Source organism: Lycium ferocissimum, chromosome 12 (genome assembly GCF_029784015.1).
Source record: "Lycium ferocissimum isolate CSIRO_LF1 chromosome 12, AGI_CSIRO_Lferr_CH_V1, whole genome shotgun sequence".
Classification (NCBI taxonomy): Eukaryota; Viridiplantae; Streptophyta; class Magnoliopsida; order Solanales; family Solanaceae; genus Lycium; species Lycium ferocissimum.
Genome location: NC_081353.1, coordinates 37529273 through 37546825, shown reverse-complemented (window position 1 = coordinate 37546825; position 17553 = coordinate 37529273). Strand labels below are relative to the sequence as shown.

The window sequence follows — 17553 nt, the reverse complement described above, 5'->3', positions numbered from 1 at the left end:
CCTAAAGTTATTCTAACTTTTTATTTAGTCATCTCAATTAAAATTAGCCCTATTCAATACTTGATTTCTATACTCAATATGTGTTTATATATCGCACAATTTAAATCTGTGAATGTATTATATCATATTTAATTAAAAACGTTTTTGAATTTTTTTTTCTCTTTCTCCTTTCCTAACCATCACCCTCCTCACTTTCCTTTCACCTCCCTTCTTCTCTTTCCCTCGAACCATTGTTGTTATCATTCTTTACCCTTTCCCTTTCTCTTCTTTTTTCTCTATCTCAAATTGTCATCGTTATCATTGCCGCCATCCTTTTCTATTCTAACATCCATCGTCTGAACAATTTTACCTTCATACTAAAATAATTGACTTCCTCATTTTAAAACCCACAAGCCTACAATTAACTTTTTAAATTTTTCAAATTTTATGTGACCATTGAAAAGCATAAAAATAAGTGGACGCAGATCGTGACAAAACATTATTTTGTTTAAAAGAAATAATGTTATGCCAACTTTCATCACCAAATTTGATGGCGATGTTGTAGTGATTTGGCGAAATTGTAGCATTCGACATATGTTAAGCATCTTTCTTTTGTTCCATTTTAGTTTAAGTGCCCGCTTCATCTTTTCATTGTGGCAAATTACATTGACTTTCTTTTTGGAAACATGTCAAGTAAAACTCTAAATTTATTAATTCAGATGATTAAGATTTTTTGTCAACTCCGTATATGGTAAAATTATGGATAAAGTTGGTCATTTTTGTCATTTTTCATCTATTTTAACTTGTTGTTTCTATTATGCATTTAACTGAAGTAATGCATTCTAACATTTATTTTAGGGGAAGAAAAGGGTGGGTGAGAGTGGAATTTTGAAAGAAAATGAGGGGTGGGTCGGGGTGGGGGGTATATATTGTGGGAGATGACGGTGAGTGGGGGATTTATTAGAAAAAATAAGATTCTTTTTTCGCTTAAAACATTTTTATTGGTTTTTGACAATAAGTCGCGTTCGATTTGTTGTTTTGTACGTCGTCACGTGTGAAATTCACACAGTCTCTTCATACTTTTTTAACAGCGAGACAAAAGGGTTTAATTTGTACATTTTAGACACACGTTTCGCATTTATCAAGCTTATCTTATTGAGAGGTTACGACATTTGACAATTTTAAGGTGTTTTTTTTTTTTTTGTGTGTGTGTATTTGGCTTAAAAATAAATTGATGAATAAATGATTTTATTTAAATCAAAAGTGCTAGCCAACCAGAATCAACTTACATGAGGGACCTAACTACAACATACTACTTTCACAATAGTTAAACAGAAAACACACTAAATAAATCTAAGCAACATAAGACCTCTAAAACAGAATTACAGCAACAGCAACAATGTGATACATTAGCGAATGAAATTAAGCTGGTTCAGCAAAGCTTGCCACTTTTTCAGGTCCTTGCCTATTATGTGGATATGTAAAGCTATTTCTCTGCAGATTCAATCAGCTTGAAAGTGTCCATTTTGGGATCTCATCAAGTTTATTTCTCTACATACAACAGAAACTAGCATGGTAAAAATACTGGTAATGATAGCCCCCTGTCTAGATCTCTTCTTAGTCCAGCTTGTCACCCATTGTACCTTTTCTTGCCAATCCCCCACAACTATTTGAAAATCTAGCCACATATCGAGTATCTGCCACAAGACTTTGATAGTAACACACTTGAAAAAAATAGGTGGCTAAGTGTTTCATCAACAGCATCACGGAAAACACATGTAGGTGACACTTGAATTCTAATCCCGAGCAATCTATCGACGGTAGCTAGCCTTCTCATCATTACTAACCATACTATAAATTTGTATCTAGGATGAACACTATGGAGCGGTGTGATATTCTTCTAGGGAGCCATGGAATGAGGTGGGATCATTGAAACATACATCTTTTTAATTGACAAAATTTTGAATGAACCAACACTATTGCAAATTTTGTAGATCACCCTGGAGAAAAAGGTGCTTCTAATATGAATTTCCTAGCCTTCCTTACTGCCCACGTAGCAGAACCTGGAATAATGCAAGAATCCACGGTACAATTCTCCATATAATAGATGTGGATCCATCTTATCCACAAGTAATCCTTCTTTTCAGAGACTGCCCGCTGTTGCTTTATAATTGTAGCTTTATTCCAAAGACACAAGTTCATAACATTCTGGCCACCAGCAACTTTTGGTAAACATATAGTTGCATCACCAGTCCACAAGAAAGATCTACAAACACTGTCAATTAACATCATGATTCTCTTGGGTAGGATGAATATATGTGTCCAATAGGTTTGATTGCCAAATATCACAAATTTGATAAGTTAGAGTCTTCCAGCACAGGATAATAGCTTAGCAAACCAACATTTGATTCTTGTTGTGATTTTTTCCACAAGAGGAAGGCATTGAGTAATAGATGACTTCTATGAGGATAGAGACGCTTCAAGGTACTTAAAAGGTAGATATCCTTCGTAAAATCCCAAACCACTAAGAATTTCCAGCTTAAGTTCACAAACAAAAAGACCTTTTTTATTAGCAAATAATTGATCAAGTTAAGGACGAAATCTAAATATATGCATTTCACTACTGAGTGCATAATATTGTATGTTTACATTTGTTTTGATCGTTTCATTATTAATTGAGAGTATTTTTTGGTCCTATCACTTGTGACCTTAGAAAAATTATTGTTTCATTTGCAATATTTGTAAACTATTTGACGTAAAGATCATGCTTTATAAAAAGCCGTATCGTGTAAATGTTTTGAGCTGGAAGGTAATAGGCTCATATTACAAAGCACATGAAAGAAACATAACATTTTATATTAGCAATCTTATAAGAGATTATCTTTTACCTTTCAAACAATTTTTTCTTTTTTATGATGTTTTTTAGGCCATTGTTAAATTACTAGAAGATCTCTTTATCTATTATTTGGTTATGTTTATATTAAAAAAGATTAAAAAAAATTCTTTCACCAACAAATATTTTAAAGAAAGACGAAAGACACTGATGAAAGAGAAGTCTTTGTGGTATTCTTTTCTTTTGTTAGTTTTAAACAAACAACTTAGATCAGGTTGAATTGAAAATCCAATTTCCAATTCTGCCTTCTTATTTTATCACCCCCCCCCCCCCCCCACCCAAAACCCTCTCTCCTCCCAAACAAATATAAAAGGGAGGGACATAAAAAATTGATAGTTATTAATAATGATAGGTGTTTGGTAGGGGCAAAAAGGAATACATGATATGGATGATTAGCTGTTATTTGGGTGTAAAAATGTTGAGTTTTTTTTTTTTTTTTTACTTTTTTTTTTAAGAGGAATTATTTTAATGTCTTTTTTAATAAAAACAAAAGCATATGGAGGCAAATCTTTCAAGCTCATTGACGAGATTTGCTAATTTCAATAAATATAATGTTTCGTTTCTTCATGTTAATCTTGTTTTTCTTTCTTTTATATCTGGCAAAAATAGTAAAACTGACAATATTGTGTAACCAACACAAACCATTCAAACTTTAACGGGTTATGTTACTAATTAGAGAGTTGTTGAGTCATAATGGATGGAACTCAAAATGACCTAAAAGTTTGTTAAAACATGACCCAAATCAAATGGGCTATAATTAATTAACCAAATAGTGTTTCTACTTCTTCTGACCATTTTCATGTGTTTTTATAAGCTTCGTTAATTCTCATTATATATTTTGGAGTGCTTATCGGTCAGTTCGATTTAATTTTGTGAATTATTGGTTCGGTTTATCGATTTTCGGTTTGTAAATACGTCAAACCAAAACCAAACCGATAAAATATTCATTATTAGTTTTCGGTTTATTGTTTTTTGGTCCTTAACGGTTCGGTTTTTGGTTTAACCAATAAGAAAATGCTCCGCTTATTATTTTTGCTTTATCTTGTTCATGCATAAAATCTACACAAATTACAAAACAAAAACTATAAAATGCACTGCAATCTTTCAAAAACAAAACAAAGGCAGTTCTTAGTTCATTCGTTCATAAACAAGGCCAACTTCAAACGCAAGCAGTAAGACAAACCATCAAATGCAAAACAAAAACTAGAAAATGCATAAGAAAGCAGTAAGCAGCAACATCAAGCCAACAACTTCAAAGATCCAAAAGTGATAGAACTCGCAAGCCCTAGTTTCGTTTGAGAAGTGAAGGAGAAAGGCACAGAGACATTGCAACCCCTAGTTCGTATGAGAATTGAGAATCAAGAGAATATTAATTAATTAGAATAAGCGTGCATACGGTTAGTAATTTAGAAATAGGGTTTGTATTTAAAAATAAAAATTTAAAGCCACTAATAAATAATTAGGGGTAAAAATATAATTTTAATATAAGTTTATTGGATTATTGGTTTAACCATTAACCAAATTCATAAAATTGAAAACCGAACCAATAACCCAATAAAAAAAATTACAAAATCATTTACAAACTGTTAACCCAATAACCCGATGTCGATAAATCAATAGCGTTTTTATTGGTTAAACTGGTTTTTACATACCTCTAATATATTTGATGGATTATTTTCTTTCTTTATTGAAAGGAGCTAAAGATAACATAGAGCTTATTTGGACGAGCTTATAACACATGACTTATAAGTATAAATCATAAGCCTTATAGCTTTTGGCTTAAAAATAAATATTTAAAGCATTTTTTATCTTATAAAAATTATTTTGACTTAAAAATATCTAAAATAAGCCAATTCAAACGGGTTCATAGTTTAAATCTTAGAAAATACGCATGGAAAAAAAAAATGATGCTTATTTAATTATTCGAAACAAAACCTTGATAGAAAGTATGAGTATTTAAGCTTTACATGGAAGGGATGGGACGGTAAACATTTCTTTTGACTAGAAAGCCTCTATTTCATTGGATTATTGTTTTGCAGATTGAATCATGGGTATGTTGACCCAACTTACTGTGACTGACACACTGGCGGGTCGGGTCGTAAAGTGATAATTGGGTTGACCCGTTCAACTTTAACCACCTCAGCCGTCATTCCTCTTGTTCCTATGGTCTCTCTGTTTCTTCCTCGAATTAGGAATTTGACAGATTGAAATCTTCTGTGAACTGGTTAGTATTCTCTTTTATTTTACGTATTCGAAATAAGGAAGGATCTGTAATTTTTGCAGTGCATAGCTATTTGTCCAATAGTCATAAGAACACACAAATGTTATTTTGACTTACTATAGATGTTCAGTTGCTTACTGCTGCATCTGCAGATGCAAATATGTTTCAGATAATTATTCTTCTGATGCTATTTTTTTTTTCCTTGAGTAACAATTTTGAGCTACTGCCAGTCAGTGACGTGTTACATAAATTTAGTATGTGAAATTGTTCTGTTGAGAAGAATAATCAATTATGCTGTTGCCTTCTCTTGTATGCGGAGTTTAGAAAGGTTTGTGGTTTCTACCACTCACCTTACGTAGATATTCTGAGGTGCTATATCCTATTATGTTCTCGTAGGTCGCTGCTGCAATTGTCAACATAGTTGAAAACCATGGGAAAACATTAGTATAAACGGCCAACAACATGAACATGGTAAACCTTTTGCTTTACGACAGAATATGTTACTTACTTCCTATGTTACTCGGACTCTTCAAAAATGGACACGGGTGCGTGTTGGATCCTCCAAAAGTAGTGCATTTTTGAAGGATCTGACACGGGTGCGGCATCATTTTTGGAGAGTCCGAGCAACATAGCTTACTTTCATACTGAAGTTTCCCCTCCCTTTTGAATTGATATTACTTTCCATATATTAAGAAAATTAATTCATATTTAAAAATGCATAGAGTCCAAGTAAAGCTGGAAAATCCTATGTCTCTTTTGGACTAGAATAACAGTATTTCATAGGGCATATGCTACTTTCATGCTACATATCTCTTTTTTCTCTTTTCTACGGTTGATATGAAAATGGAGAATTGACAATTCTTTGCAACTTTTAGCATCTGCTTGATGCTCTTTTTCTAACGAAATTTCTTACCTATAAATGGAGAATTGACAATACAAAACAATCTGTCTTAGGTGGGGTGTGAGATTGATGGGGTAGCCAAGAAGGTATCTTGGACGAGGAATGCATGTCATTTGTACACAAACAGCAGGGGGTAAATATGGGGAGACGCTTAGATTTAAAGTGCAAGTGGGTAAAACAGAAAATTAAACTAGTGGAATGCAACTGGGGCTAAAATGAATTGCAGAAATCAGCACCCGGTATTTTCTCATTAAAAGAAAAGACAGAAGAAATCAGCACCCAATGTTTATATCTTCCCAATTTGTCTTCAGGTTTCTTTAATAGCACAAGTTCTAATCCTACAGCACATGCAAAATAGGGTTTATAGCTAATCCATGAACTTGGATTTATTTTACCTTCTTATGGCTTTACTTAACATGGACTTTAATCCTACTTATCATGGATAATAGTTTTTATACTCTTTCAGAGTATAACTTAAATCAACTTGCTCATTCAGCTGTCTCTTATGTTCCTCAATAATATAAATGTCTGCATAGCTAAAGTTTTTAAATTTTAAGTGAGTTCCTTAAACAGCTAACGTTGCTAAAGTTTTTGAATTTAAATTGAACTTGTTTTTGCATAGGAGGGATTATGGAAATAATGAAGTGCTTGAGTATTTTTATTATGATCTGAAACTAAAAATCCCGAATTCCGCCTCAAATGTTTGTGCTGTCGTTTTTCTTTATCTAGCCTTGTTGATGTTTATTGTAGATGAACGGGGTGCTTAGAAGGATTTGTAGGCGCAACTTCTGCACCTGTTCTCCTCGGCCGTGGCTCTTTGTTGGGTTGGGCAATCCTGGGGATAAATACTGCGGAACGAGACACAATGTAACCTTTATTTCTGGACTAAAATTAATTTCTTAGAAACATTGCTATAAACCTAATCTATTACGGGTTCCATCTCACTCAAGCGTTCTTCATTAAGAGCTTTATATTTTGTTTCAACTATAGGTTGGCTTTGAAATGCTTGATGCATTCGCAGAGTCGCAAGGAATTCATATGGAGACAGTACATTGTAAAGCTATGTTTGGGAAAGGTCTCTTTAGTTAAACTTTGATTTCTGCCTTTTAAGCGTTCAATTACATCTTCATGTTCACTTGTTTATACTCTTGTCTAAAATTTTGTTGATACATACCACTTCTCAGGTTTTGTCAATGGCATTCCAGTTCTCCTTGCAAAGCCACTCACTTACATGAATTTGAGTGGTGAATCTGTAAGCAATTAAATATTTCTAACTTATTTAGTAAAGCTTTTCTTTTTTATGCTTATGATGGTTGCTGCTTGTATTCTATCTTAAAGAAGGATGTGTCTGAATGAAAACTGGTATTCTAAATGACTGTATTCTGTCGCATAGTGAAAGTGGGGTTACTTGTAAATTTTTCATTTCGCCTGAGAAGGATCTAGCTGATCTTGTTTATAAATTGCCCAGAGTTAACACTTAACTCCTCTCTTTGAATTGGTGGTTATATTGGCTGTTCTAGATATATTCATCCAGCCATATATAGCGATATGTTGTGTGGGGGAAATGGTTAATGGTGGGCGGTGAAGCTGTAGATCACTAAAAAAGTTTTTACTACTGGAAGCTTCTAGTGCCAGCTATTTGTCTGTGAGAAGTAAAATGCTAACCTTGCTGTTTTCAAGTCTTCGCTCATATTTCTCTCTGTTAACCTTGAATAATGTTGGATTAGTTTTCTCTGTTAGTTTCAAGAACAGTAAGGGCATGAAGTTTGTTATTACTGGTTATAGTCAGCCTCTGACCACCGAATAGTTACCATGGAATGGAAGTCCAGCAGTGACATTGCAAATTGGTAGGATTTTTGTCAAAAGTGAACAAGAGACACTAAATGGAAGCCAAATTAGTAGCTTTGTCTCATGATTTATCTAACCAAACTCTTGCCAAAACTATCCTCACCTGATAAAACTCTTGTGCATTTGTTCTTTTAATTGTTATTTTTTGTAAGTTTCTTTGAAAAATTGAGATAAAACTATCTTTTAGCTAAGATTCTTGTAATTTTATTACTGAAATAATCTAAAAGAAGTTTCCAAGCAATTTGTCTATGTAGTTAGGTAGTGAATTGCAGGTCATTTTTGTTCCATGAACTAAAGCAACCCGGATAGCAGCCTTGTTCTGCCAGAAAGTAGTGGTAATTCATAAGCAAGCATTCAAACGGAAAAATGACATTATTCAAGGACCTTAGCACACACTGGATTAGCTTTTCCAATGGACTAAGGGAGCATGTTTTTGAATGGAAATATCTATCATCTTTGTGCAACATGTTTGGCTATTTGTCAAGAATTGACCTTTCACCATTTAAATGAAAATGCAAGCCTGGTCAGTGGTTACGTTGTTTTATCCAGGTTTAGTTCCCCTACAATCAGGTTAAGGGCATGGCCCAGCCATTGCTTCCCCTAGTTTTCAAGGCAGGTTATTAGACTCTCATCAGACAAGTTAAACTGATTATTCCCTCTGCTTAAATAAGTGAACTTTTATTTGAGAACTCTTAAGAATGGACAATAGCACATGTCTTTGTGCAACTTATATCATTCAAACTCCAGTTTACATGTGAAAACTTCAGTAAATTTCTACTCGATGTTTTCTGATGTTTTTAATGAGGAATGGAGATGTATCGTGCTTTTCATTGATACTTTGATCTAAGCTGATCAATACCTCTGATCACTCCCTTTTCTATTTCCCAGACTGGCCCACTTGCAGCATATTACAAGCTCCCTCTCAATCGCGTGGTTGTGGTACAATATACTAGCTGTTCATATTTTTAAGGATCTAATTGGACATGGTGATTATGTTTTGTTATTGCTTTTCAACAATTGTCTTTTTCTCCAGTTTCATGATGACATGGATTTACCATGTGGAATTCTTCGTCTTCACCCCAAGGGAGGTCATCACAGACATAACGGGTATGAACAGAATTCTGCCTATATAAATCTACTTAAAAAACCCTCTAATCCTGTACCTTGAAACTATTCATCTGTTCATTTTCAATCCTGTGAATTGTCTAATAATGTCTATATAGGTTCATAGCTGGAATTGTAATGAAAATATTGAAAATTGATGGCTATGTCAAAGTACCTAAAACAAAACATATCAAGTAATTTCTTACCTGAATCTAAGCATAATATTTTGTTTGGAAGACCATGACATGCGTCCAGACCTCTTTTTGACTTGTGAATAGAGTATCCGTCACAGTTTGCTATGTCAGGGTTTTCATGTTTTTGCTAGTTATTTAGTACCAGAAGACTTCTGTGTCTCTTCATGTATTGTGCATTTTCAGTCGCTGTTAAACTGTATATGATCCAGTTCTCTGTGTTTATAGGTTGAAGAGTGTGATTTATCATTTTCGTGGAAATCGAGAGTTTCCTCGGTTAAGGATAGGTTTGTGGAAAGTCTGAAATACCTAAATGTTCTCTTTTTGGCGATTTGAGTTTCAGTACAGAAGATTTAACATAGTTCTCTTGCTAGGTATTGGAAGACCTCCTGGTCAGATGGATCCCAAAGCATTCAAGCTTCAAAAGTTTAATTCAACTGCAAGAGAACGAGTAAGTTTATCTCATTGAGTTCTTACATAAAATTGGCTTTTTAATGTTCCTGTTCTTGTTATTGAACTTCTTTACTGGTATAATGAACTTGTACAGCCTCTGAGTTTTGCAGGAACGGCTCATTGTGTATTAGAACAGTATAGGCGTCTTATTTTCTGTTCTACGAGCTTTTCTTGAATATCTTTTTGACAATGGTATAAATTTTTTTATTCAAATATCAGTACTAAGAGGCTAGTGTAAAAGTTACAGAAAACTGGACTTGTCAAGGTTACACGCATAAAGATTCTTGCAAGTCCACAAAAACCAACATATCAGCAGCCAAAAAACCTCTATGCCAGAACAGTAAATTCTGAACGCATTTGAACTTCACAACAGCTATGATCTCCTTCTTCCGATCAAATCATCTTCGACTTCTTTCTAGCCAAATTGACAATGCAATACTTAAAGGAATTGTCTCCCAAATCTTCTTCAATCTCTTGTTGATGCTCCGTGTCTACCAAATTTTGCGTAGCCCTTTGAGGCTTAGTGGCATTACTCAGTCAATTCCAAAATTATTCAGAAATAAGGACCATAACTATAATGCAAACAGATGTATATACATGAAATTCATACACGTGAAACTAGTCAAATAAACTTATGTTGATTAGATATAACAGAGGTGACCAGAAAGGTCCTTAGAGAATCTTTTTTTTTCCCCCTTATTGAAAGACAGCCATTAGATTTTGATGCTTATATGTGGAGAACAAGAATCTAAAATGGCATACAGTCGTACAAATATACTACTCCCTATGTTTCAATTATGTGGTTTGCTTTGGAGTACTAGGTCAAACTAACTAATGTTCGGACATAGAATCTTCAATTTTTTTGGATGAAATTTACATATTTAGAAACTACATAAAAAGTACTGTAAGTTACAATAGTTAATAATTCATAATATTTTAGAAAGTATTTGAAAAAATTATGGTCAAAGAAAATATCCTTTAACTGTCCAAATAGTAATTAACCCAAACAAATTGAAACGGAGGGAGTATAAATTAAGGTCAACTGTTTTTGCTATATATGATTTAGATAAAGTTTAAGAGTAGATGTTCAGTATAATATAGCTATCAATAGAGTTATTTGTTCACTATTACAAATGTACAATCTGTTCTGATAGGCATAGGTTGTGTTGTTCTAACGCATCTTTGATCAACCTTCTTCCTTTTGTATTTTTCGTAATCAATTTGGATAATTTTCATCTTCCTTTTGTCAATTTAACTGTGGCAAAAAAGAAAAGTTCATTAGACATGTTGAAACACGTCAAAGACATGCATATGACATGTTTTGTAGAATTCAACCAATGAAAAAATATTTGAACCCAGTCAAAATTTTGGTAGACATGTTCCCTAGAGTCAAATGTATGTCATATCAGATGGAAATACCACATCGTTTTAGAAGTACCCATGCTCCAGACACTGAAGCCACATTAGTATTGGAGAGATCTTCGCTTGATAAACTAATATATTTGAAAATTGACATCAATGAAGGAATTCCAACTTTGAGTTGTTGAAGATTCATACATTATACTTGCAGATTGATGCTGCATTACGGGAAGGAGCACATGCACTGGAGCAAGTCTTATCCAAAGGCTTCTCCGAAAGTTCTAAATGCTTCAATACAACACAGAAGTACAAGCACATAAGATTGCAGACATTGCCAACATGACGTTATGCTTCAAGGTTTCTAGATCTTGTTGTTGCTGTGTCTTCTTTTAGTTTCCGTTGATTGCTTAAATTAAAAAAGAAAAAGTGTTTCTACTGTGACCATTCTTATTAGCTAACATAAGGGAATGAACATTTCATGACCCCATCCCCCGCAACCAATAGTATGCTGTTGGTATTCTTGAACTATTTCATGCCTGCAGTCTGCAAAGAGCTGGCAGTTATGCTTATTGTTCAAGCTTTCCTGTTGCTTTTGCTCCATCGGAATCACTTGTACTTGGACACAAGAAGCAATTAGACCTAGCTGCCTAGTGCTCATAAGATCAATATCCACGATAAAGTGAAATAAGGAATATTTGGAAGTTGGAACTACCTAACTCTAGTTGGTGTGATGTGATTTTGACGCCACTCATAAAATCCACAATAGCATCACTTTCTTCGCCAGTGATTTCCCTTCTGCTACTTTAATTTTCATGCACAAGTTCTGTTAATTGTAAGCTCCTAAACTTAATTAGCTAACTTGTGGGTGTTTGGATTGGTGTGCAGCTGGGCGTTCCATAGCCATCGATGCATCCCTTTACTCAAAATAACTAGCCTTTCCTCTTTAACGCTTCAAAGAAGTCAGGTGTAATCACATACCAAAATCCATGGCAGATCATTTTGCCTAAGCAACCGCCGCCGGAGATTCTAATGTAAATATACTATTTAGGTGACTGTACTGGGCTTGCAACAGATAGAAGATGATTCTGCTCAAGTGGAAGGTCAAAGTTGACCTGGCCCATAGTGATTGCTGGGATGCAGGAATCTCAACTGTTCCCATCTCTCCTGATTCTCTAATATGGTCTTGATGTTTTCCTTTGTAGATTAAACTTGCATACTGCAAGCGTAATCTCCTGTACCAAATATAACCCTCCTGCATCCCCTGCCGCTCCTAGAAGAAATTTTAGTGGCTCTTTATTAGAAAGGATGTCTGTATCTATATACCTGTTTTACTGATGTCTCCCTTGCTAATGCTCATTCTTGGGTTGAGGAGGTCAGCCAGGATGATATATTATTGACTACAGAGATTTCTCACCAGTCGCACATTTTATTACTTATCATGTACAATATCCAGGATATGAAAATTTCAAGAATCTTGGATGAAAATTTGGGGAAGACTATTTTTTACTTGATCAAAGATTATGGAGAGGCTGCTGCATTATTAGTGCTTACACTTGATTGCTTCTTCTATGAGATGCTTATGTGTCTTCAGCATTGTACTGTTTCCAGCAATCCTTTCTGGAAAGATTACAAATAACTCAAACAGAAAAAATGAGTAGCGATCTGTAAGTGAAAGAGATGCATTGTATGACACAGTTTGGGCTCTTGGACATTGATGGATATTATGATTGTTCATTTGACAAAGTTGTAAGAATTCTTCATCAGGCCCTTTGGTAGAAACAGTGTCATATCAATTTCAACAGCCAGGGAGCTTTTACGAAAATGGAGGTGTTCCCTTCACATGCATTTTCAATATTTTCTCTCTTGCTGCGTCAAAATTTGAATATTCATATCTCCTTTTAGGCCGTTGCAAAATAATGTTTATGGTAACGTTACAAGAAAAACAAAATCTCGATGATTTACCTGTAAAGTTAAGCTAAAGATTTAAATTCAGATATAATGCATTTGAAAGACCTTATTTATAGTGCATAATGTAGTTTTCTTTTGCTTATAGTAGGAAGAAGTATGGTAGGAAGAACAATGATTCGTGATCCTTAGCCAGATTTGCCCCAAGTGTGAAGATTGTATTTTGCATTGTTTGCAAACACTTTGTCAGTATTCCTCAAATGAGAGATGTAAGTGAAGGAAAACACACTGGAGAAGTACTTTGGTTTTGGAAGAACAAGAAATGTTGATTCCACGACGCCTGTATTAGTACTGATCATATATTCATCTGAATTAGGATGAGATTAAGCTTAGCTTTGCACTGCCCCTTAAGCCATTGGGACATGCCCACCACAGCTCGAACTTATTTTAGAAAAATCATCCGGAAAACTTACGACTTAAGGGCCTGAAAGCACAGTTACACCACAAGATAATACTTGAAGCAAAACGGTAGGTAAAGGGAAAAAGTTATCTGCTGGTAAACCAGTTAGTTAGAATTCTCGCAATGATAATACCATCTATCTTCAGATTAAACTCTAAACATACAGTTGAAACTTTGACACATATATACATACACATATATATTCCATGAAAGATGAACATTAGGCTCCCTTTCCAAGATAATATCATCTTTTGGGAATCCCAAGCTGGTAATTGCAAGAACTCATTCATTTTAGGTTTGGGAGACAAATAATTTTATTTTTCACTGCTGCATTTCCTGAATCATTGTTCTAACAAGAAAAACTTTAATCTCCTGCCCTTACGGGCTCCACAATGGAAAAGCAAATATAGAAGAATAGTGAGATCTCGGAGACAAAAGGAGGATGCACTTCTTCAGAACTGAATAAATTGTAAAAAGACAGGCAAAAAGATGTTTGAATCAACGTATAAACCGCAGTAAATATCTTAAGTTTTTTAACACGTGTTAATCCCATCCTTACAGTCCTTTGTCAAGTTATAAAATGTCTCCACCTGAGTCTTTGCTCTATAGAGAACCTCGGTGTCCACTTCAACCCTCATATATCCGTCGAATTCAACAGGGCGTCCGCTATTCAGTTGTGTTGTTTCATTGTACCACTCACTTGTATTACTCCATAAATACTTGTAATCGTCAAGCAAATGTACCTTGTAGTGAGATCTAAGTTTGTCAAAATAATTATAGAAGGGTTCATTTGTGGCAACATACAAGTTCCTCCAAGGTGTTATCATTCCTTGAAGCTTTGTGGCAAGGGAATCTGGAGATGTATCAGCATCCAGATTGGGCCATAACTCCTTATTCAGAGCTTTCTCTCCACGAACAACATGAACAGCGTCATAATCCCAGTCCATACTTCCACTAATCTCAGTAACTATATTCATCAATCTCTTTGATTTCCATAAAGAGTGCCATGGCCTCTGGATGTATTTACCAGCAGGCCCTTCACAAACACGATACCAATAGTTCTCTGGCTCAGGGCCATCAAACTGCCTCCATATAATTGTGCTCTTGTCCTTCCTTAGTTGCATGGGTGACACTTTATAGTTTGCAACTTTTCTTACAGAGATTCTCTTCTTATGAGTTTTATCCCATCTCTTCCAATCTTTAATGAAGTCTTCTTCCTCGACAATGGATGCAACCTCTTTCAAATGCTCAAAATCAAAATAGAACCTAAAGTCTTTCCCTTCCTCATCCGTATGACTCTGAGTGTATGAGGATGCCAAACACACACTCAAGTCCATCACAAACGTCCGATTCAAGTACTGAGCCTCACCCAAAGCACATAAAAAACTCCATAGATATTGGTTCATTCCTTTACAGTAATCACCACCACGAGAATAGTATAAGTATCTCCCGTCTCTAAAAGCTGAATCTGATCCGATGACTGGAAGTGTATCATTGATATCCTCGTCTCGAACGGGTGGAGCAATTCTGTTAACTCGGATTCTTGGACGCCGTGCATTTACCCCTGAATGCCAACGACCTGCATGAACTACTTTGTAACTACAATCATCAGTAAACCCAATCCTAAACCTCCTGAAATCCCTGTACTTCCTCCAAGATTTCTCTTTCTTGTTTCTAAACCTCCATGCCACATCACACTCATCGCGTTTCGACCCATTCACGGGAGTTTGATAATCCAAAAAGGCAATGGACTTGAAAGCCCTCAAATTGAATTTCTCAATGGTGATCAACACCCTTGGATCTGAACAATTAACAACTAAATTCTCATCACATCCTGATTTTAGAATCTCAGCTGGCAGCTTCTCTTCAGATTTCTCAATAGAAGCTTCAGTTATTGGCACTAAAGAAAAAGCCCCTACAGGTGGAGCATTATCAACATCCTCACCGGTTTTGAGGACAGAATTGTCACCTTTGAAAGTGGCATTTTCAACTTGAGTGAAGACCATAGTTAGGGCTCTAGATGATTCCCATGGATCAGGAGGTTGATATGTGATAGCAACTATAGTAAATACAAGCACTGAGAAAACAAAAACTGAGAAGCACACATTGCTTATACTCTTTATTAAGTTTTGCCCAATTGGGTCTGTTGTTGAATTCAATTCCTTCATGTAGACAATTAATAACAAGAAGCTAAATTTGGAAGTGAAAGTGAAAAAATAGGAGAGAACTAATGTTAGGGTTCACGCACCTCTGATCTGAGATTTACCCTTAAGTAACAAATAAAAATTGAATCTTGAAGTTGATGAGTAACCAAAAAGAATGTCTGGCTGCAGAAAAGAATATAGATGAAATCGAAAGGAACAAAGGGTAGCTAGGAAAAATTGTATATTGATATTATCTGAGGGAACAAGGACAAGATTTGAAGAAAAGATTGGATCTTGATGAAGTTTTATGAAGAAAGCTAAAAAGGATTGATTAATGGAGTTTCAGCAAAAACAGTACTAGGAAATTAGGACAAACCTCAGCAGATTTGATGTGAATAGGTTCTGTATCTTTATTGGCTAGAAGAACTAGAGTTTTGATTTTACACTAATCACACTGTGCTTTGCGGCTGTTTAGGTTCCGAAGAAGAGTCTAGTGAGCTGTCACAAGCTCCTTCTGTGGTCATCATCGGAGGAAGAGTATAGGAAATTAGTTTATCATATTTTATATAGCATCACTTATTTTATATTAAAAGAGAAAAATCTTGTGGATTTATCCCTCTTTGATCCGAGTTTCGTTCGAGCATTGAGTATGAAAATATAATCACGCAAATATAGTACAGCTTGTTGGCATGGTTGTTACTATTATATTATACTGTATTGTTAGTTTAAATATAATATTTATTTTGATTGTTACTTTAATTTTAATGTATTGTATTGTTAAATTCATCATTACATAATAACGAAAAGTCATATTTATGTAATGACTGATTGGTGTTATCGCGTCGTTACCTTTTTTTTTCTCATTTTATTATTTCGGGGACCGGGGATAAGAAGAGACAGGCATGGGTACCGAGTCTTTCCTTCAGACTGGTGGAATTGCACCATCTGCGGTTGATCTAAGAAAAGTGAAGCAAATCTGTTTGGTCCGGTATCTCCGGCCCAAACTCTGCATCACAGTCAGTCCGGTTTTTCCATGATCGAGTTGATCGTGGTCGTTAGTCCGGTTTCTCCATGACCGAGTTGATCGTGGCCGTTAGTCTGGTTTCACCATGACCGAGTTGACCGTGGCCGTTAGTCTTGTTAATCAGTTACAAAATGGCCACGCGTCAAGATCGTTCTGTCACATTGTACCGACAACCACATACGGGTGTCGAGGCATCTTTACCAACCTTATCCTTTTGGTTTTCTTATTCTAAAAGGCTTTATGTTATATGCTGAACCATATAAGGGGCAAAAAGGGTTATAAATAAGATCTAGAATATTGTAATAGCAAAAAATACATTAAAGCATTGTCTTTCTTTCTAATCGGGGTTGACAATATCATAAGCTCTAATCATCAACGTTTACATCTTAATAGTTGTTGATAAATATATATTCATATACATATTTTTATACATTAAAGCATATTAGCCCAAAATAGATTAAAATTTGTCTTTCTTTCTCAAATTCAATTGATTACCTAAATCGGGATAAACATTTGTTAATCCTTTCAATATCATATTAGCTCAATATAATCATATATTATGAAACAAATATATAATAAAAACCAACCAAACAAAGTTGTTGATACCAAATATATATTCATATTACATATTTTTATCTTTACACACGAATTCTTATACGTTCATATTAGCCAAAACTTATTTAAAATGGAATAATTTAAAGATTTACCTCTTTGAGAGACATATCCTAAAAAGGGAAAACTTAATTTTTTTTTCTTAAAAATCAATTTTCTTAAAATTTGAAAATAAATCTAGTCTTCCACATTTAGTTTTAAAAAAGGGTTTTCCATGTTAAGAAAATAATTAATTTTTTCAAAATTTTATAAAAATTCAGCTTTTTCACATTTTAACAAGAAAAACACTTTTCGGATTTTATTTGAAAAATAAAAGTGTCCTAAGAAAATGAAATCATGAAAATCAAGATTTTTTAAGACATTTTAAAAAAATAATCGTTTTCCATATTTTTAACAAATTTTTCCATATTTAAAAAAAAATCATATTTTTCTTTTCAAAAACGGTTTTTAAAAAAAAAA

The 17553-nt window shown here is 34.5% G+C and overlaps 2 protein-coding genes across 3 annotated transcripts; one reads left to right on the top strand and one right to left on the bottom strand.

Moving 5' to 3' along the window:
- Positions 1-4849: 4849 nt before the first annotated feature.
- On the top strand, positions 4850-12582 carry LOC132040517 (peptidyl-tRNA hydrolase, mitochondrial-like). Of its 2 annotated transcripts, XM_059431172.1 has the most exons (11): positions 4852-5096; positions 5490-5564; positions 6745-6861; positions 6985-7069; positions 7179-7246; positions 8731-8781; positions 8876-8949; positions 9366-9424; positions 9512-9588; positions 11161-11306; positions 11835-12582. In XM_059431172.1, exons 2-10 carry the CDS (start codon positions 5556-5558, stop codon positions 11290-11292), a joined length of 672 nt encoding a protein of 223 aa, XP_059287155.1. In that variant the 5' UTR covers positions 4852-5096; positions 5490-5555; the 3' UTR covers positions 11293-11306; positions 11835-12582. The 2 variants fall into 2 exon arrangements, with proteins under 2 accessions (XP_059287156.1, XP_059287155.1); XM_059431173.1 differs by lacking the exon at positions 5490-5564 and having other exon boundaries at positions 4850-5096.
- Positions 12583-13363: 781 nt separating this feature from the next.
- Positions 13364-15990, bottom strand: LOC132040516 (uncharacterized). The gene is made up of 2 exons (XM_059431171.1): positions 13753-15990; positions 13364-13582 (listed from the first exon to the last, which is right to left on the bottom strand). The coding sequence occupies exon 1, from the start codon at positions 15480-15482 to the stop codon at positions 13848-13850; it is 1635 nt and encodes a 544-aa protein (XP_059287154.1). The 5' UTR covers positions 15483-15990; the 3' UTR covers positions 13364-13582; positions 13753-13847.
- Positions 15991-17553: the final 1563 nt, after the last annotated feature.

Coding starts and splice junctions, on each gene's coding strand:
- LOC132040516 (XM_059431171.1), bottom strand. CDS start 15,482: ATGAAGGAATTGAATTCAACAACAGACCCAATTGGGCAAAACTTAATA.
- LOC132040517 (XM_059431172.1), top strand. Junction 8,782..8,875: donor CTCTCAATCGCGTGGTTGTG/GTACAATATACT, acceptor CTTTTTCTCCAG/TTTCATGATGACATGGATTT. Junction 8,950..9,365: donor GGTCATCACAGACATAACGG/GTATGAACAGAA, acceptor CTGTGTTTATAG/GTTGAAGAGTGTGATTTATC.